Source organism: Orussus abietinus, unplaced genomic scaffold (genome assembly GCF_000612105.2).
Source record: "Orussus abietinus isolate OABI.00-Male unplaced genomic scaffold, Oabi_2.0 scaffold14, whole genome shotgun sequence".
Classification (NCBI taxonomy): domain Eukaryota; kingdom Metazoa; phylum Arthropoda; class Insecta; order Hymenoptera; family Orussidae; genus Orussus; species Orussus abietinus.
In genome coordinates, this window is record NW_019395994.1 from 716,355 (window position 1) to 734,066 (window position 17,712).

Genomic DNA, 17,712 nt, shown 5'->3' on the forward strand with positions numbered 1-17,712 from the left:
CTTTGCGCGGTTTATCGAGGATAGTAATATGGAGTCTTTTATGTAAACCATCGGAGAACACCCAATTTGCAAAACCCCTGGATCCATTCCCCAGTCAATTAATATCAATTATTTTCTAAATCATCGCAAGTCCCGCATTTCACAACCTGCAATATTTTCCCTTTCCATCCTGAAATTACACACGAAAAACACCCACAATCCCCATATTCCAAATTGTCTTATTCATTGCTCCGAGAGAGGGCCCCAGTCAATTTAATGGAACCAGCGCGTAAAAAGTCGGCGATCTATATGGAAATTCTTATTTTTACAGGAATATTAATAATCCCAAAGGTAGTAATAGTGTAAATACGGGTTCTAGACCGAGTGCAACATTTTTTGTCCACCGTCGCCGTTTTCTTTTTCTTTTTTTTTTTTTCAAAAAAGTGCGTCACGAAGGACCAAGGACTCGCGGCACCAACGAGAGGATCACCGGGCTGCGATGCGTCCTGCTCGAAGGATATTAATGGTAGTCCATTAACTATTAGAAATAACGACGTGACACATGAGACTTACTTGAGTAGTATCTTGTCCGCGTTGCCGAGACTATTCAGGGGTTGGAACAGCACGCACTGGGTCTCGTCGCGGCTAGAAATATACTAATATAGGCATGCCGCGGGTATTTCGTTTTTAATAACTATATATGGTGCACCGACATCGGACGTTCTCGTTTTCCTAGAAGGGCGTCGAAAGTAAGGGGTTCTTGTAGAGCGCGGTTTCATTTTAATTTCAATTTCATGTCCTCTTCGAAAACTTGCCCCCCGCGCCCGTCTCGAGGACCCCCGCGGGACGACATAGCAAATAGAATTATAAATCTCAAACCGAGTCATCTGAAAATTATTTTTCGCCCCGTACAGGCTGGATACCCTGTAATGAAATTTTCAAGTATCCATACGTGTAATGAATTTATTTTTACGGGATCTCGAGCTTCCTTCGGAAAGAAATTGGCAACAATAATCTGTCTCCATTATTATATTGACTTTCTCAGCCATATCGAGACCTTCTCACAGAAAATAAATCCACGTTGAACACTCGAATAAGATAAATAAAAATGAAAAAAGTCCCGAAGAAATCGGAAAAATTCGATGCAAACCAAACGAAGGAGGTAGGAGAATACACTGTGAAGAATCCTCACTTTTATAAAAAAAAATTGGCAATTAAGGATACTTTTGATTCGCAATCATTTTATAGAACGGAATACAAATTGGAGTGCCAAAGAAAAATCTTGTAGGGGTGCTTTTAAGCGCGAGGGTCCATCTTTTTTGTGGAAAAATGCCGAAACAAAATGTTTGCGAAATGACGAGCCGTCGATATCATCGATAAGGCTCGGTTCTTCTTTTTTTTTTTTTTTTCGTAATTTGTGTACTGAGGTGTTAACGAAGACATCCCGTCGAATCTGGGCATGTTACGAGTTGGCTACGTGGCTGTAGAATATGTCGTTTATAATGTTCGTTAGAGAGAGGGTGCGCTCTAAGGATTACGGCGTTTAAGCATATAAAGACATGATTAAAAGCGAGAACCATGAGTCGATCGTATGGTAGCGAACTGCCGGTAAATCAGTCTGGTTAGCTCTAGAGTGTAGCGGAAACTAAGCTGCCTAATGATAACGATAACGATATACCTAAGCGATATCTAGCGAGGTCTCGTGATGATTTTGCGACGTATGCGTCTCGCCCGATTCGAGGGATTCGTATCCGCAAGTTTTCGGCTGAGATTTGCGAAATCGAGGAGAGCAAAACGCGAATCGTCCCACGCGCGATTATCCTTCCGAGATCCTTCAACTAGGCGAGAAGTATCGAACGAGTTGCAAGGTCATTTAAATATTTTTATAGGATTTTTAAAAACCGAAATTTGCCCTACTATCGCGTCCCTGATAGAAATGGTATTCGAGAAAGAGGAGGCCTTTCCGATTTTATTTTTAATGGTTAATTAGAACAGTTCCGTAAGCAAATATTACCTATGCCTTTTATCATTTAAATTCACTTTCATTAAAACGCATTTCCCAACTTACTAATTCCTTTAGGGAATACCGTTGCCTGAGGATAGTGGGTCCTTCTGATTAAACGAGAGCAAATGGCAAAACGATTCTGCAATTGTTAAAGGATCTTGGCCAGTGGTCGCGGGCGCGTTAAGAGAATACGTACTTAATGTGAATCGAATTTCGCCAAGGGAAGGCAACCCTTTTGGCGACATTCGGCATTACCTGTAGGAGGGCATGCTGCCAAAGGTGAGGATCTTGTTGACGCTGTCCAGGGCGGCGACCTCGGGGTGGTGGTTTCCAGAAGCCCCGGTGCAGGTCTTCTGCGGAGGCTTTTTAGAGTACGGCAGATCATGTTTCTGGATGGTTCCCTTCCTTCTGCGGGAAAACGCCCGATTACGAGAACGCCGAGCGAATTAATGATTTAAATGACGTGGCTACCAATCAAGCGCATGCTGACTAAAGGGTCTTTTTTAAATGGTCTCTCAATGCGAACTCAAGTGCATCGGTGGGCTAGGCTTAGCTGCAAAAGCTCCTGAAAGCAGGTTGTTTTCTCTTTGAAATTCCCTCTTCGGACTTTATTTTAAATTTTGTCTCCCTCCAATGTTCCGATTAAAATGTTCTTTCCATTATTTAACTCCTGTTAGCGGATTGTAAACTGTTAATTCCTGGCCAAATGCAAAATGACCTCGAAATGTTCCTTCCGTTTTGAGTTTCTTTCTTCGGTCGAAATTTTACTTTAAATTTGACGCTTTTACTCGCAGATAATGGGTTGCCTTACTCATTATTAGTATGTACCCTTGTATTCCGATATTTTCTTGCATTTGAATTTCGGTCAATCGTTAATGTATTGGTTTTTAATGTTTTTTCAATTCTTCAGACGCAGGTAGAGTCCGGCGCACCGACGGCACTCTCGGAAGGGCGTGGCCGCCGTTTATGGATTTTTCGAAATCGAGGCTAACTCTAAGCACGGATTTTTAGGCATGCTGTTAGAACGAAAGAATAGTCAACCAGTTAAATGTTACACCCGTAGCTGGCCTTTTAATCGCGTGTGTGGAGCCCTCCACTGCAGTACCCGTTAACCAAATAGCATAAATCAAATGACAGTATCAGCAGAAAAAGTAGTACATTCAAAGTAGAGTTGTACGCCATAAGGAGCGAATACGTGATGCGAAGGAAAGAGTACTCTATTTGTATAAATAATGAATACAATTTTCTCGTAAAATGCCGTGCCATTAAATGTACATTTTTAAATACCGCAAATATTTAATTCTACAACGAACAGTTGCTTCCTATTTACCCCAAACGTCGTTAATGAGAAAGGAGAAACTTCAAAAGAGAAGTTATTTATATTTAATGTTTTAAAAATCGAGAAATATTGTCACAGTCTCGGAAATCTTTCCTTCGTATTGCTTACATTATTTAAAGTGCTTTCAATTACTCTCGAAATTAAGTAGATGTACTTAAGTAGAAAATTAAGAATGGCTGAAGCAATTAGTGCTTGCGAACTTAATCGAGAGCTGTCTGATTAAAGAATTCGCGATTAAGATTTCGCAAATCCGGCACGAGTTGTAAGGCGAATAAACGTTCCGGAGTGCTTGGCGATTAATTGTAAGGTGAAGAAGATGAAAGTGAAAATTTACGGAGGAAGGAGAATTTGCTGCGTGATTTGTAATTTGGAGTCGTACGTGCGTTCGACAGAGCTTTCTTTAACAATATTTACCTAATATCGTCAACTCCAACAATATTTTGCATCAATGTCGAAGCAGTGATCACTTAGAAAATAATCGGTGCATTTTGAAAAATTCCAGACAAGAAGTTAAGAAAACTAATTAAAGGAAACTCCGTCGAGTTCTAATTTTGCAAAAAATCGAAAGACGGTGACGTTAGTTCAAGTCGAGAGATTAAAATTACGCATGCTTACAAAAAGAGCTGCCACAATTGAAAACACCGTGTGCACTATTTCCTCGTTACATTCGCCTTACAAAAGTGCGTCACTAAATTTTTCCAGAAATCTCCGAATCTCTTTTGCCTGCTCTTCGTAACTCCAAATATCGAGAGGAAAACCCACCTGGCAACGTGGATTTCACCTGTATCCATTTTTTCCGCAAGATTCTAACATTAAGAAATTAATTTCCGCCCTTAATAAAATACGATTCATGGAAATCCGACGGCACTTGAAATAAATAACGAAGATATTGTACCGTAAAATTGGAGTTACAAGAAGCTCATCACACGGAGAGCATTTTGCAAAAATTGCCGCACTTCCGCAGCAATTTCAGCGTGCATGGAACGTCGGCGTAGACCGCAAGACATTTTCTCTTACTTCCCAGAAACTTCTCTTCGACCATCTAAAAAATTTCCCTTAATAAAGAAATATATGCAAAAAAAGAAGAAGAAGAAGAAGAGACGTAAGACCGGTGAATTCAGTCGGAACTTTCAGCGACTCCCGGAAAATCCTCCCCGTGTGCGCGCACGCGCAGAGCTTGGAAGCTCGCCGGTATCGATAAGCAAATTTCCCGGAGTTTTCCAAGAGCGAGATTTTTCATTTTGTCCAATTTCAGCGGCAACGCCGGCGATTCGGAGCTCCGAGCGACGGCGCGATTCGGCCAGAGCGGCTTTGGCGAGAAGAGAAGAGGGGGAAATAATAAGAAGAAAGAGCTATTCCGAAAAGAAATGAAAATCCAAAAAAAGGGAGGCTAATGAGAGGAGTAAAGAGAGAACATACAAAGAAGAGTCTATGTGTATGTTTCTGCACACTAACCTGAGACAGAGGGAGAAGTTTTTATGTACTACGACTGACCTGTAGCAGAGAGCCATCAGAGCAAATACTACGAAAACACCCCCTACCACCGACATGAGCATACCAACTAAAAATACAGTGTTTGAGCCGTGGTAGTTCTCTGTGATTCGTGAACAACGTGGACGACACGCAATTCGGTCATCCGTAGCGAGGCCGAGTACCATGTACGCAGTGCGGTATGTGGGTGGTTTGGTTTCCGAGCGTCCCACAGCATGCAGACAGACAGAGATGGCAGTGACAGACAGAAACAGACAAGAAACAGAGAAGCCAATATCAGCACATTGATACGATACACACCATCGAGACTGATAACACAACCTTTCGAGTCGCTAGGTCGCGCCGCGGACCGAGTTTAGGCACCTCGGGGCCGAGACCCCGGTTACCGGTTAGGTTAAGGTCGGCTCGGCTCGGGCCTAAAGTCGGGGCGATCGAGTCTCGGTAGGTTTTCGCCGATCGGGGGCATCCTCTCGGCGCAAAGAGTGTTTCAATCCTCGAGGGGCGAGTCGCTCGGTGAGCCTGAGTGGGCGGTCCAGGCCGGTCGGTAGTTCGGGGACGCGCTCGACAGAGGGCGGGTCGTCTCGGCGCCGACGGCGTCACCTCGAAACTTCGGAAGGCGCCAGTTTCGCGCTCGACGGAGATATCGGAGGCTTCTCGGGCTCCTTCGAATCGGGAGGAGCGATAGAATCGGATCGTCGCATGGGGAGGTACCCGGGGAAGACTTTTCGCCAGACGACCCGAGCCTCCGCGAGTCGCGTCGCCCTACCGACCGACCTCGTGGATCGCGCAAGCGTCGATACGTCATAGGCGATCGACGCTTTCTCGATCACGACCGGAAGACCCGAAATGCATCTCGGTTCGATCGTCAGAACGCGAGTAGAGACTTAATGGTAAAACCCTCCATGGTGCTTATAGGGTATACAAGCAGCTGGCACATTGACGCACCTACTGTTCTCTCGTTCCCGAAAGAACTTCCTCCTGCCCACCGGGTTTTGCCTTTTCATTTTCCTCGTCATCGAGCGTACTCTCTTACGAACTACCGAGATATCAAATGGTGGGCTAGGATTTGAGGTGCGGAGAGGTCCTCCGTCCGTTTCTCAGGAATTATCGCGAGTCTAAAATGGGCTCGGCATCTCTTTCCACCTCCAACCTTCGACTCTCGCGAAAATACGTTTCTCCCCGCGTCCCACGTAATCGTAACGACGAATCTAATTGACACGACCAAATGAATCCCCGTTCGCGCCCATTGTAGGCTCGCGCTAGCTCGAGCGGCTATTCGAAGTAATCGGTCAGTCGCTTGCACAATATGCCACGAGCACATCGAGCATACCGTTCAAGATATCGTAACAGGAGCGTAAAGAGATACAGATATGTAAACACCGAATAAATAAGGCTAAGGTTCGATAATGAATCATGTATGGGAGCATTGCTGGCCGCGTGCGATGCCTCCTCATCCAGCTAGGCACGAATTACTTGACGATGACACAGGCGTCCGTACCGAGCCCACTCAGTGGACTCGTTCACGGTATTGGGCTACTGTACCTGTAGCAAACAGCCATTAGTGCAAAACAAATGAAGACCCCCTTCACCACGCCGACCAGGATAAATACCATTACCAGGGTGCTAAGATTGTTGTTCTGTCCGCCTGCAAAACATCACAGCATCGGTAAACCGCCGAGGCCTTCCTCGAGGCCTCCCTCGCGACTTCCGGGAGAGATTCTTCCGAAAATAATTCTGCCGACCTTCTTGCAATTTTCACATTTCTGGTTTCGGGAGGAGGAAGTGTGGTACCAAAAGAGAGGAGACTTTTCTGCAGATATTTTTTGTGCCTCGATTTTTCTTTCAACTTTTCAATTTTCCGCGTCCTTCCATTTGTCTTTGATCGTGAATTGGAAATGGCGATCGAATTTTGACGATTAAATTTGGATAATATTGTTCGGCGTTGAGAATTTTGAAATGTTATTCAAACTCGAGTCTCGTTTAGGACTGTTAGTCAAGATGGAATTTCGAGCAAGGAATTATTTATTCTAAATTTTCTCTCGGACGTTTGACGTGGATGACTTTGAAATGCTATTCATTGGAGTTTATTTAAATTACGTAAGTCCGGGTAATTAAAAGCTGATGGATCGGTAATGTTTCGTAGTTTAGAGCGACTGGAGGAAACCATTCTGAAGGGATTTCAGTTAATCCTAGTCATGCAGGTGTAATTAAGCACAAAGCTTGTACTCCTTCGGTAATTATGCAGAGTAAGTGCGCAATTTACAATAAACGTTCCGGTGAATTAACGCTGCAAGATATTTTACAGACATAGCCATCTATTTCGCGTGATCGAAAGAAAAATGTACTCCGTGCGAATATTGACGATTAATCAAATAATGGTATAATTTAATTAATCGTGTCCGTATACAGAGCTCTGCAAAGCTCGGAGCAGTATATGATCGGATTAAAAACATAATTTTGATAAACCTATACGGCTCAAGTGGATGAAACAAAATTGCTTGTTTATTGAATCCGATCAATTGAATATGCGAAATAAATATGGCACTTGTATATCGGATTCCTTTCCTACGCGGGAAAAATCTTTATCAGATTATCAACGAGGAAATAAAGGCGTTTCGTAGTTGGAATCTAATTATTAATTTGGACGTTCCCGAGGAATAATGAAAAACCTCGAAATTCTCTTTGGGACGAGGAACTATCGATTGGATTTTGCGAGGAGCGCTATTAATCTCAATTACTGAAATTAGCCCTCCGTGTTTCATCGTTAATCTTCATCGAGATTATGAATTCGTACTTGCCAAACTACGTCGCTTTAACTGCAATAAGTAGGGCGAAAAATGGACGTGGAGGGTTGGGAAGTGATTCACTCTTAGATGTGAGAAAGAAAATGGAAAAATTGCGAGAGGCTCTCGAAAGAGACGTAATCAGTGCTCCTTATCAAGGACCGAAGAGGACACGAAGTGCAATTCACTCGCATGTCCGGAATTATTCTCTTCGGCGATTTACGGAAACGATTAATCGCAGTCGATACGGGGGGGACGACTTATGGCTAACACATCAAAAGTTTAATGTGCGCAGCTGATGGTATGACCCCAAGTTACGTGGCTTAAACGAGAAGAGGCATTACTCTCTCTCTGTCTTTCTGGTTGAAAGAGTTAAAAAGAAGGCCCGAGCGAACGACAATGCGTTTACAAAACGAGTTCGTGATACCCCAGAAGCACCAGTAACAAAGTCTAACAGCTTCGACCTAACTATACTAGGATACATTTCATGGTATCTTACGTAAGTGCTTTGAAGTTCTCGTGAATAGTGCGTAATATATTTATATATGTATATACGTATATATAGAAATATAGACATTAGGTGTACTCGCGTCTTAGGTACGTACACGGGACGCAATACGCACGTATGACGCGTCGGAAACGCGAATTTGAGGCCGTAAAATTCCAAACTCCAAAATATCCCTCCTGGGCATGTCCGGAATTATTGATAGGTCCTAAAAATGACTCGTCTCTAAATACCAGCGATTACGAAAGTGGTCCATTAAACAATTTTAACAGATCACGCTATAATCCCTTACTCAGTGTCTGCAAAAGTCGAAAAACCTCGAGAGGGGCCATTTTCATAATCGCCGATGCACACCGCGAAATCCTAGTATTCCGAGGAAAAATTCACTGATTACCTAGGTTTCCGCCTCGACAACATTTCACGGACATGAAATAACGAGATTGTATTAACGAAACAACGAGAGAATATTAAAAGAATCGTATCGAATAGGGGGTGAGTTTTACGTTTCTGGAGAATTTACGTCAATTTTGTTCTTTCTTTGTGATAATTGTGAGTTCATTTTGGAGCTTATTTTGGATTTAAGATGATGTCGAATTTTCTAAGGTCGAAATGTTGTCGAGGGTGCGTCAAATTCGCGTTTCGGACACTTTTGTACTGGTCCGAAGGATCTTCTCAGAGAGGGGATATATGCGGTTCACCGCTTACCGTAGGGGGTTTCTTTCTTCTCCATTTTACCCTCTAGGCCAGATTTACCAGACAGAACCCCGCTGGAGGTGGTAGGTTCTGAGGTCGGTATTTCCGTCTGTATGGAACAGTCCGGGCCGCTCCATCCGCTGTTGCAAAAGCACTTGTTCGCATTCGTGCACACCTGTAACACGGCCGGCAAACGTGAACGTTATTCCGGCCAGGAGATTCTGGCAGGGCCGATAATAAATCTAATTTCTGGAGAACGGGCTCTGATCGATGCCCCGGTGAACTTCAGGGGAGAGAGGGGGGCCAGGAAACGTACATGCCGCCAAGTGTACAGTGCTCGAGGAAATATCTCTTTTACGTCAAACTGGAGATGGGGGAAATATTTCCCGGCGAGCGTTTATGCGATTTATGGATTTATTTTCTGAAAGAAGCTCCACATACCGCGGGATAGTTCCGGGGAAGTTGCTAAAGCGGGCATTCCGTGAAGTTAGACTTTATGAAATGAAGTTAGAATTTATGAAATTATTTCTCCAGGGATTTTGCGAAAGGCTTTCGGGATATGTTTCGTGATCGTCATACCAAACCGCACTGTTTGGTATATCATACCCATGTATTTCATAACCCATAGATGTTTTATATCATACATAGCAAACGCATTACCGATTTCTTGTGGAAAGTAAAGGCAAATTCAGAAAAAATTAGTCAGACAACAAAAAATAATAACTCTATTTTGGCAGAATTTGAAATTAGGACGTTTATCTTTACTGAATAGATTTGGAGAAGGACGGAAAATTGGTACGGTAGAGAGGACGGCGTGCAAGGGAATGAGAATAGTCACTTGTGGGGTCTTTTGTTAATTGGCTATCGATTGGATTAATTATTCCGAGGACTTACTCCGTTTCCCGAGCATTCGTGATTGTTGTGGTTGGTTGGGCATTTCTCTTGGTCCAAATGTGGGAAGACACTCGTGCACGACTGATTCACGCAAATCTGAAAGATTCCCCCACGTTAGACTCGCCCGTGTCTACGGTTTCTTGGGTTTGAAGACGTACTTTGAAACGAGCATTGGCGAAGTGCAACTGTGGGAATGCACCGCGTGCCGGTGAAATTTTCGTCCCGTTGCTAATGCATCTTTACATAAAAAGGAGGGCCACTTTCGTTTAAAGATTCACTAAAACGCCTTCCAAAAGCAGATTTTTGCAGGGAAAAAAGTTCCACTTAAAATTACATTTCATGTAAAGAATGGCATAAAAAGAAAGAATAAAAGAGGCCGAACAATTTCCTTTCAGACTTTCTAAGGTCGATTGATAAAATACAAAGAAATCAAATGTCACTCTCCCGAAAGACCACATTTAAACTTCGTGCCCAGAGAAGTAATTCAAATTTGTCCATCATTCAATTTTTTTTTTTTCATGGACTATTCATATCCTGGATTGGGTCCGATATTCCATCTTTAAACATTATCTATAAACATTTTACCAGATTGTCGCCGCAAGATGTCCCATCGCGAACCAAGCCCATACTCGGCATGTCAGTTCCGTCCTTCCTGTCGGTCGTTGACCTGCAAATACGAGGATACGTTAAATGACATTGTTAATTCCCTGCATGTCTTTCAAGTTAAAATAATGTAGAAGGTAGGAAGAAAGTGTCTTTGGTCCTTTTTTATTTCTTTAAGACTCGGTGGCGCACGTTACCTAACGAATCATACTCCCGCTCTGAATGCAGTTCGGAACTTCGCCGTGTCGAGTTCCTGTCGGACATTCGCGATTCGCGAAAACGAAGTTACCTCGTAACTGGACGTTGGCAACGCTCTATTTCTCTCCCCGAAGTTGGCGGCATTGCGCAACAACTAAAGAAAACTTTGCGGCGAGTCCTGCTTTATTTTTCTCCGGCTAATGAATTTTATTCGGAATTCTCGCGACACCATCTTAGGGTCTTAGTCAACTTCTGCGCGATACGCCCTCTTTTCTTAAATTGTTTATTAATTAAATCTCCCCATCTCGTAAGCACCTCCTGAAGAATTGTTTATGGTTGATTCACCGATAAAGAAGTGCATAAAAATCCTCATTCGAGCTTCTATCACGATCAGCCTTCTGCTATTTCAAACGACAGGATATTAATTTTCGAAAGAATCATTTAAATGATCTATTATAATTGAATTAACGTTATCCCTTATTTATGTACAATTTGAGCGATTAACATTATTTAAAGATTTAGCTGAGCTCAGATTACTTAATTTTTGTTCATATTTAATTTTATTATATAATAATTTATTATAGATTAATAGAAATATTCGTCGTTACGTCGTCAAGGAATTGAAAAATAATACTCGAAATAATTCATTCACATCGGCTTTCGGTCACGTAATGGTCAGTTTCACCGGGTTTCTGTTTAGTGCTAATTACCAAATGGTTAACGAAGTGTTATGGGATTTTGAAGCACGTACTTGCACTCGTATTCCTGTCCTTTAATGGAAATGATGGTTCTCGAGAAGAGTTCGTTCATTCCACCGACGACAGGCTGCTTGTTCCCTTTCTGACATTGCAGCGATCCGCATCGAACATTCCTGTTAAATAGAATCATTACATCGGGACCTGTATATTGCATTCCTGTGACAAATTGCAATTCAATTATGACCAAAATGAAAATTATTCGCGAGCGCTATCGACATTCCGCAAATCCTTGAAAACGCGGTCGCCATTTTCCGCGATTTCGAGACTTACGTATCGCTCTTAATTTATAACCAGGAATTAAATTACCATCCATTTGCTATAGTCAAATTCCGAAGATTTATAATTAACGGCATGGAAGAGTGACGCTAAAAATATACCTTTTTATGAAAATAATAAATAAGCCCCCTTAACTTTGAGCGCAAATATGCATTAACTGCCCCTGGGACATTAAAATCAATTTCATAAAGCATTATCCCTTACTTATAATATGTCACACATTCAAAGCAATGTTTTACAAATTCCGTAGCCTGATAATAAAGGTAAAATCCTGGAATTGCGATTATTTGAAAATTTCACATTCCCTTTAGAATGAAAGTCCTCTATAAAATTCGAATTAATTTGCGCAAAATGAGGTATAACCAATTTCACAATGACAATTAAGTAGAGCCACGATATTTCATTACAGGTACTCGAAAAAGGGCATAACGAAACCCTTTTATAGAAACTCGCTCGAAATGTTCATCCCCGCGCTTTTGCGCCTCCCTTAAACGTTTTCCGACATTTTCGTCGGGAGGGTGTAATTTCTCCGATTACGTATCGACCTCAATTTCCCATCAGGAATTAAATACCCGTAACTCGATTTGCAGCCTCGAAATCGGGACGATCGGCCGTAACTTAATAGGGCGATGCTCGAAAATTTCTCGCCCCCGGTAGAAGTTGGCTCGCGACCGGCCATTATTTTACCAAGGCAGTCGTGTGAGCGAACCCACCCAGCTGGATTCAATTAGTTACGTGTAATTTGCAACTTTAGTCGCAATTGAAAACCACACGCGATTACGTCCTGCGGCCTGCATTACTGCGACCGCCTCGCGTCGCTGCGGCTTTCGATGCATTTCCGTCCGCTGAATGTTTGCGACATGTTTCTGCGCCAGGGGTTGCGCGTCAAAGCATTCTCTCATTTTTTAAACAACCGCTAAACTAACCCAGCTTCTCGTCCAAAAGCCGGGAAACGCGTGTAAAGGAAATTTGGCTGAGGCTAATTGAGTATATATAATTTCATAGTCACTTGTAGTACCCCCAACGGAGGTTGAATTTAAGAAAATCTACTTTTTCTTATCAGTCTTTCAGTAACAAGTGGTTGAACATAACATTCAGAGATCGAGGATATATTAACGGTGAAATAGATGTTTCATATTTAGAGGTACGGCCTCGTTAGCGAAATATTTTGCCCAGGAATACATTATTATCAGGAATTATTCCCGGACGGTCGAGTTCCGCCGTTGTGCAACAATTTTCCGGACGTAAGGTCTACGCGTTGGGAATATTTTCGCTAATAAAGCGTGGAACAAAGGTTCCGGGGCAAAGGTTAATTAACCATTATGACATCGACGCGAAAGAGGAGAGGGAAAAAAAAAAAGAAAAATAGGAAACAACGGAGGGAAAAGTAACGTAGAATGGTATGGATACCTCGGACATGTTTACGTGGACTTGGGGCCAACAATATGTTTCCTGGGTGAATAATTCCCGACTGATTAACAGCGCATTTCCGTGGGGCTAATGAAACGCGACGCTTGTTAAAAGAGGAAGTACCAAGCCGGCCAAATTCGATTCGTTACGTGCAATTTGTAACTTCACTCGCGATTGAAAACCGCGTGTCGTGCGTGCGATTCAAATCACTCGTGTCTGCGGCTTCCGGGACATGTTGACTGGCCCGGTGTTTATTCACGGCGTTGGTTATAAACAATTCGTCTTTTTTTTTTTTTTTAATTTTCCTTTTTCATCGCCCCATAAAATGCCGTCGCGGTGCAGCGCCCGTTGGAGGCCGCGGAATAATAACTCCCGATTTCGAAATAAAAGCTCCGTGGGGGCAGAAATTGTTTATAAGAGGCGAAGAACTTTCCGTCATCCAAAATTGCCGCCGCGATTAAGGCGAACATTAAATTGGTTTCCGTGTCCTCGACCTCCGCAATGTCGAAGACTTTGCAATGGCGAGATGGAACCATTTATTGTGTAAATTGTTCCGAAATGCCGCATAGGTAGTTAAGTATTTCTTGTTCTGCCGTAGTTACTTTTTAAATAATGCCCGGTAATTGCGGGGTGTTCCAAAAAAATTCGCCAAATTTATTCCGCCATCGGGCTCCATTCCCTCTTGCCGGCCGTTCCAAATTCGTTTACAAGGGTCGTGTATTTTTTTTTCATCCTTCCCCTCCGCCTCCCCGTAGCATGCGAAATATTTCGACGGTATATCAGCTCGCAGCTGTGTAACAATTATTTTTCATCCCCCGAATAAAAGCTCCTGGCCTACAGGGCGAGTATTTCCAACGACGACCGCGGGGCGCGAATTATCGCGAGCGAATTTCATTTTGAAAATTAAATCCCCGCGTTTAAGCTTGTTTTCCTGGAACCCGAAGTGATGTCCTTTGGGTATCCCGAGCTGACTACTTTTTGGAAATGCAGCTGAGTTTACCCAATTTGAATAAGTTTTAATATATTTCAGGTAACGTTTCGTGTCCGCAGGAAAAATAACCTCCGATATTGCGGGGTGCATAAAGTATAAAGTTGGATATTATCGAGGAGACTACTTTGATTCGTATCGCGATGTCAAACGAATTTTATCTCCAACCAGTGGAACCGTGTCAGGTACGATGTTTTTTCCTTTTGACAACGAAGAGAGGTTCTGCAAAAAAGAACTTTTGTATTTCCAGAGAAATCGAACGAGTACTTTCCAGAGTTAGCGGTAAAGGAAGGAGGTAACAAAGTAATTTCTTTCATCTTACAGAATTCTTTCTCCCTGTACATCCCCCGTGTTCCGATGGGTGGAATAAGACGATTCCCGGATTTGAGGGTTCAAAAGGAGCCTCAGGGAGGGGTTGGACTTATTAAATGTCGAATCGATCGCATTTAAGCGATTGATAGAGGACCTCCACCGCAGAAGGTATCCTGGAGACCCTGACATAATCTCCGACAGTCGTTTGCAAGAAGATGAGCATTTTGTCCAGAAGTCTTACGACCTACATCCCTAACAATTTTCTCCCAATAGTTTAGGTTTACCTCCACCTCCCTTAATTCTTACTTTCGCTTCCAGCATATCTCAAGTTAGTCCCCCAAGTTTCAGAAAATACCCCATCATCCTACGTCCCCTCCTCTTCCCGTTTGCCACATATTTCTTTCTCCCCTAACTTCTTCCACCTCTCCATAACCCATCTCTTTTTATTCTCAAGCCAAGAAAAAACTGATCCAACGTGAGACCTGCAAGGATTAACCTTCAGAAACTACCTATCAGTAAATGTCCAATCTCCGTAAACTTGTATAAATTAAACCATTAATAAGTACAGGATTTACAAATAAATTCCTTGGTTACAAAGGCTCGATAATACGGCTCCACATTTAGTATTGAAAATTAAATAAAATTCAAGGTGGTATCGATAAACGGGTATGTTTAAAGCCATGCGACGCTGTAAGGGGTTTACATCTCCTCGGTTAGATAACCTAGAAAACTTGAGGAAGTAAATTAATTAGAAAAAGTAATTTCATTAGATTTTAGAGAAACCAAGTGGTTACGGTTTATGCCGCGCATTCCTCTCGGTGGGATAAGACGCTTCCCGGATTTCCGGATTTAAAAGGAGCCGCAGAGACTAGCCGGACCTATTCGATCGCATTTAAGCGAATTGGCGGTGGCTGGGGCAGAGGGTGTCCCGAGGATCTGGCAAGTCCTGGAAGGACCTCCGCGACGCCTTAACGGGTGGATGCGTCCGCAAGAAGATGGTCCGTCGAGTAGACATGCGCGTCCCATTGCGGGCCAGCCCGGCGCACTAATTTGTCCTTTGAGAACGCGGATCCTCTCGTAAAGGGATTTGGGAAGGCTGCACCACCTCGAACTTAGGCTCGTTTATAGACGACGTGTCCGCACCTAGCTGTTACGTTTCCATCGCGGGCTAAATTTATGGCCGGCATTCATAAATGCCGGTCTCGGGGCTCCCCAGGCATTCATATTCTAACAGGGGCGAGTGGGTCGCAAACTCTGCGAGCTTTAAAGCTGCTTATGTCACCGTATTTTGTACTGGGTGTGCGCCAGGGTTCTTAGGTCTCCGTTTCTCCCCTTTTCTTTTATCATAATTGCGCCCGGAAACGTCACAGGGTCACAAACGCCCCCGCGAATCCGCGGCCTCGGAAACGCGGCGATTATTATGCAATTATTTCCAAAATTGGATTTTGGAACTGACTGATTGACACGAGAGTCTAACTTCCAATGCTCTTGATCAGACTCCGGTTTTTATTTATTTCTCAAGCGCTAAACCCATATTTATATTCTCTCACCACGTCTGTCATTTATTTAACGATTAGACATTTTTTCATGACATCGTGGAGGCTTGGTAACCTTTGATAAAGACGTACTCTATGTTAGGAATTTGCCCCCGAGCTCATGGAACGACCCAATATGTATGCACGTGGAAGAGTAATCGAACTCCGGTAAGCAATAACAAGGTCAATACTCACTGAGGCTCGCACTTGATGTAATGCTCCGGGCCATCGGAGCCGCAATGGCCGCTTATGGAGCCCTTGGAGTTGAATCTCTCGAAGCACAGCTTATCAGCAGCCACCCCTCCGTAGCCCCAGACCTGCTCGCATTGCAGGTCCAGGGCGGGGCAGCCGCCGTTGAAGCAGAACCCGGAGTCGTTGGAGCAGGGGCTGCCGTTCTTCTTGTGCACGTCTGCAGGACATTGGCCGTTCTCCCCGTTGCACATCTCCGGCAGGTCGCACTCGTTCGTCGAGTCGCGACAAATCACCCCGCGTGCCCGCAACTAGGCGACACAACCATTTTTGTTTCCCTCCTTTTTCTGCATTCTACTTCCTCGAGTCGGGGGACACTGGGGTGGACAGCGGGTGAAATTAACGCGCACAGGGTGCGAGACAAAAAGATGCTCGAGAGTCCTTTTCTTAGTTTCCGTCCCAACTTTCAGTCCAGGAGGAATTTTTCGCTTAACTTTGTCGTCCGTTGACGACGGAACTAACTTTGTCGTTTGGGGTAGGAGCGATTCCAGTATCGGTTATCGAAATTAATAAAATATTACCGGGCGCGTGGTAGAATCAGTGGAGATAATGTTCAGCTCAAGATCAAGACTGAATTTTCTGGGATTTTCATTCAGAGATTTGAAGTCTGGGCTCGAGATAATGTCGGCCAGTGGAGCCTCCGGATTCAAGATGGCCGCCAAGAGTTTCGATATTCTCTGCACATTTAACGGACGCGAGTCCACTGAATCGCCCCGAAGTGTCTTTACTAATTTCTCGATAGAGTATCTCAACTTCGCAGGCCCCCTGGCTGAATCTATCACTATTGCAGACGGAGCTGGAGAAAGTCAGCAAGTCCGGCGCCCTTGGCGGCGGCGAAGACCCGAGGCCGCCATTTTGATACTCCGTCCACTCCTTCTATTAGTTCCCGCGGAAACGGCGAATCGAAATCCACTTCGCCGATGAAAAGGCGTGCGTTAACCGAGTTTACTGACAACGAGGGGTAACAATACGGCCGGAATTGATGATACTTTCGCTACTTTAGATTTCTCGGGCACAATGGGCCGGCGATTCGGCAGCCAAAGGGGCCGAGGTCGAGTGGACGTTGAATTCGTGCGATCAGCTTTCTGGTCGGAGAATCGCGAACGGGATGCAAGTTGGCAATTGTCAATTCGCCAGCAGCGGTCGGATTAATTCGTAATTAATTCGTTAGGTGGCCCCGAGATTCCCGAATTGGCCGTCCCCGGAGATAGGGTCGGCCAATCGGAAACGGCGGATCCCGGTGCAAGAGGAAGTTTCTGGGGCTAAGACGCCACCTGGATGTCTAGAGGTAGGCAAACAATTGTTCTGGACTGGTGAGTTCGACTGCGGATGCACTTGCAACGAACTTACCTTGCAGTTGTTGCAGCATGGCCCCGTGGCGCATTCGGCTTCCGTGGTGAGCTTGCACGTTATGGGGTCGCAACACGGGTCATAGTTGTGGCATTCTTCTATAGTGCCGCAGTCGCATTGCTCCCCGTCATCGATTACCCTGTTACCGCATGACCTCCTCACTTCTAGCTGTTGGGCAAAGAAGAACAAAAAAAATAGTGGGTCACATTCGTTAAAAGATTTCATCCATGAGGCGTTTCCAGACAATTACCACGAAATGACGTCCACTTTTATCAATCACATGTTATTAGCAACTACTAAGTTGTAGCGGTCGATACTTAGAAAACGCAATTGTTTTTGCACCA

At 44.0% G+C, this 17,712-nt stretch overlaps 1 protein-coding gene across 1 annotated transcript in view; it reads right to left on the reverse strand.

Annotated features, from left to right (window-relative positions):
* LOC105698232 (disintegrin and metalloproteinase domain-containing protein 12) overlaps positions 1-17,712 on the reverse strand; it is a 105,381-nt gene that overhangs the window by 7,936 nt on the left and 79,733 nt on the right. The window contains exons 13-21 of the mRNA XM_023434088.1: positions 17,369-17,536; positions 15,965-16,269; positions 11,242-11,361; positions 10,275-10,356; positions 9,690-9,785; positions 8,808-8,970; positions 4,779-4,917; positions 2,240-2,392; positions 553-624 (exon numbers count right to left, since the gene is read on the reverse strand). Coding sequence (XP_023289856.1) covers positions 553-624; positions 2,240-2,392; positions 4,779-4,917; positions 8,808-8,970; positions 9,690-9,785; positions 10,275-10,356; positions 11,242-11,361; positions 15,965-16,269; positions 17,369-17,536 — 1,298 coding nt within the window. The remainder of the gene's footprint in view (positions 1-552; positions 625-2,239; positions 2,393-4,778; positions 4,918-8,807; positions 8,971-9,689; positions 9,786-10,274; positions 10,357-11,241; positions 11,362-15,964; positions 16,270-17,368; positions 17,537-17,712) is intronic.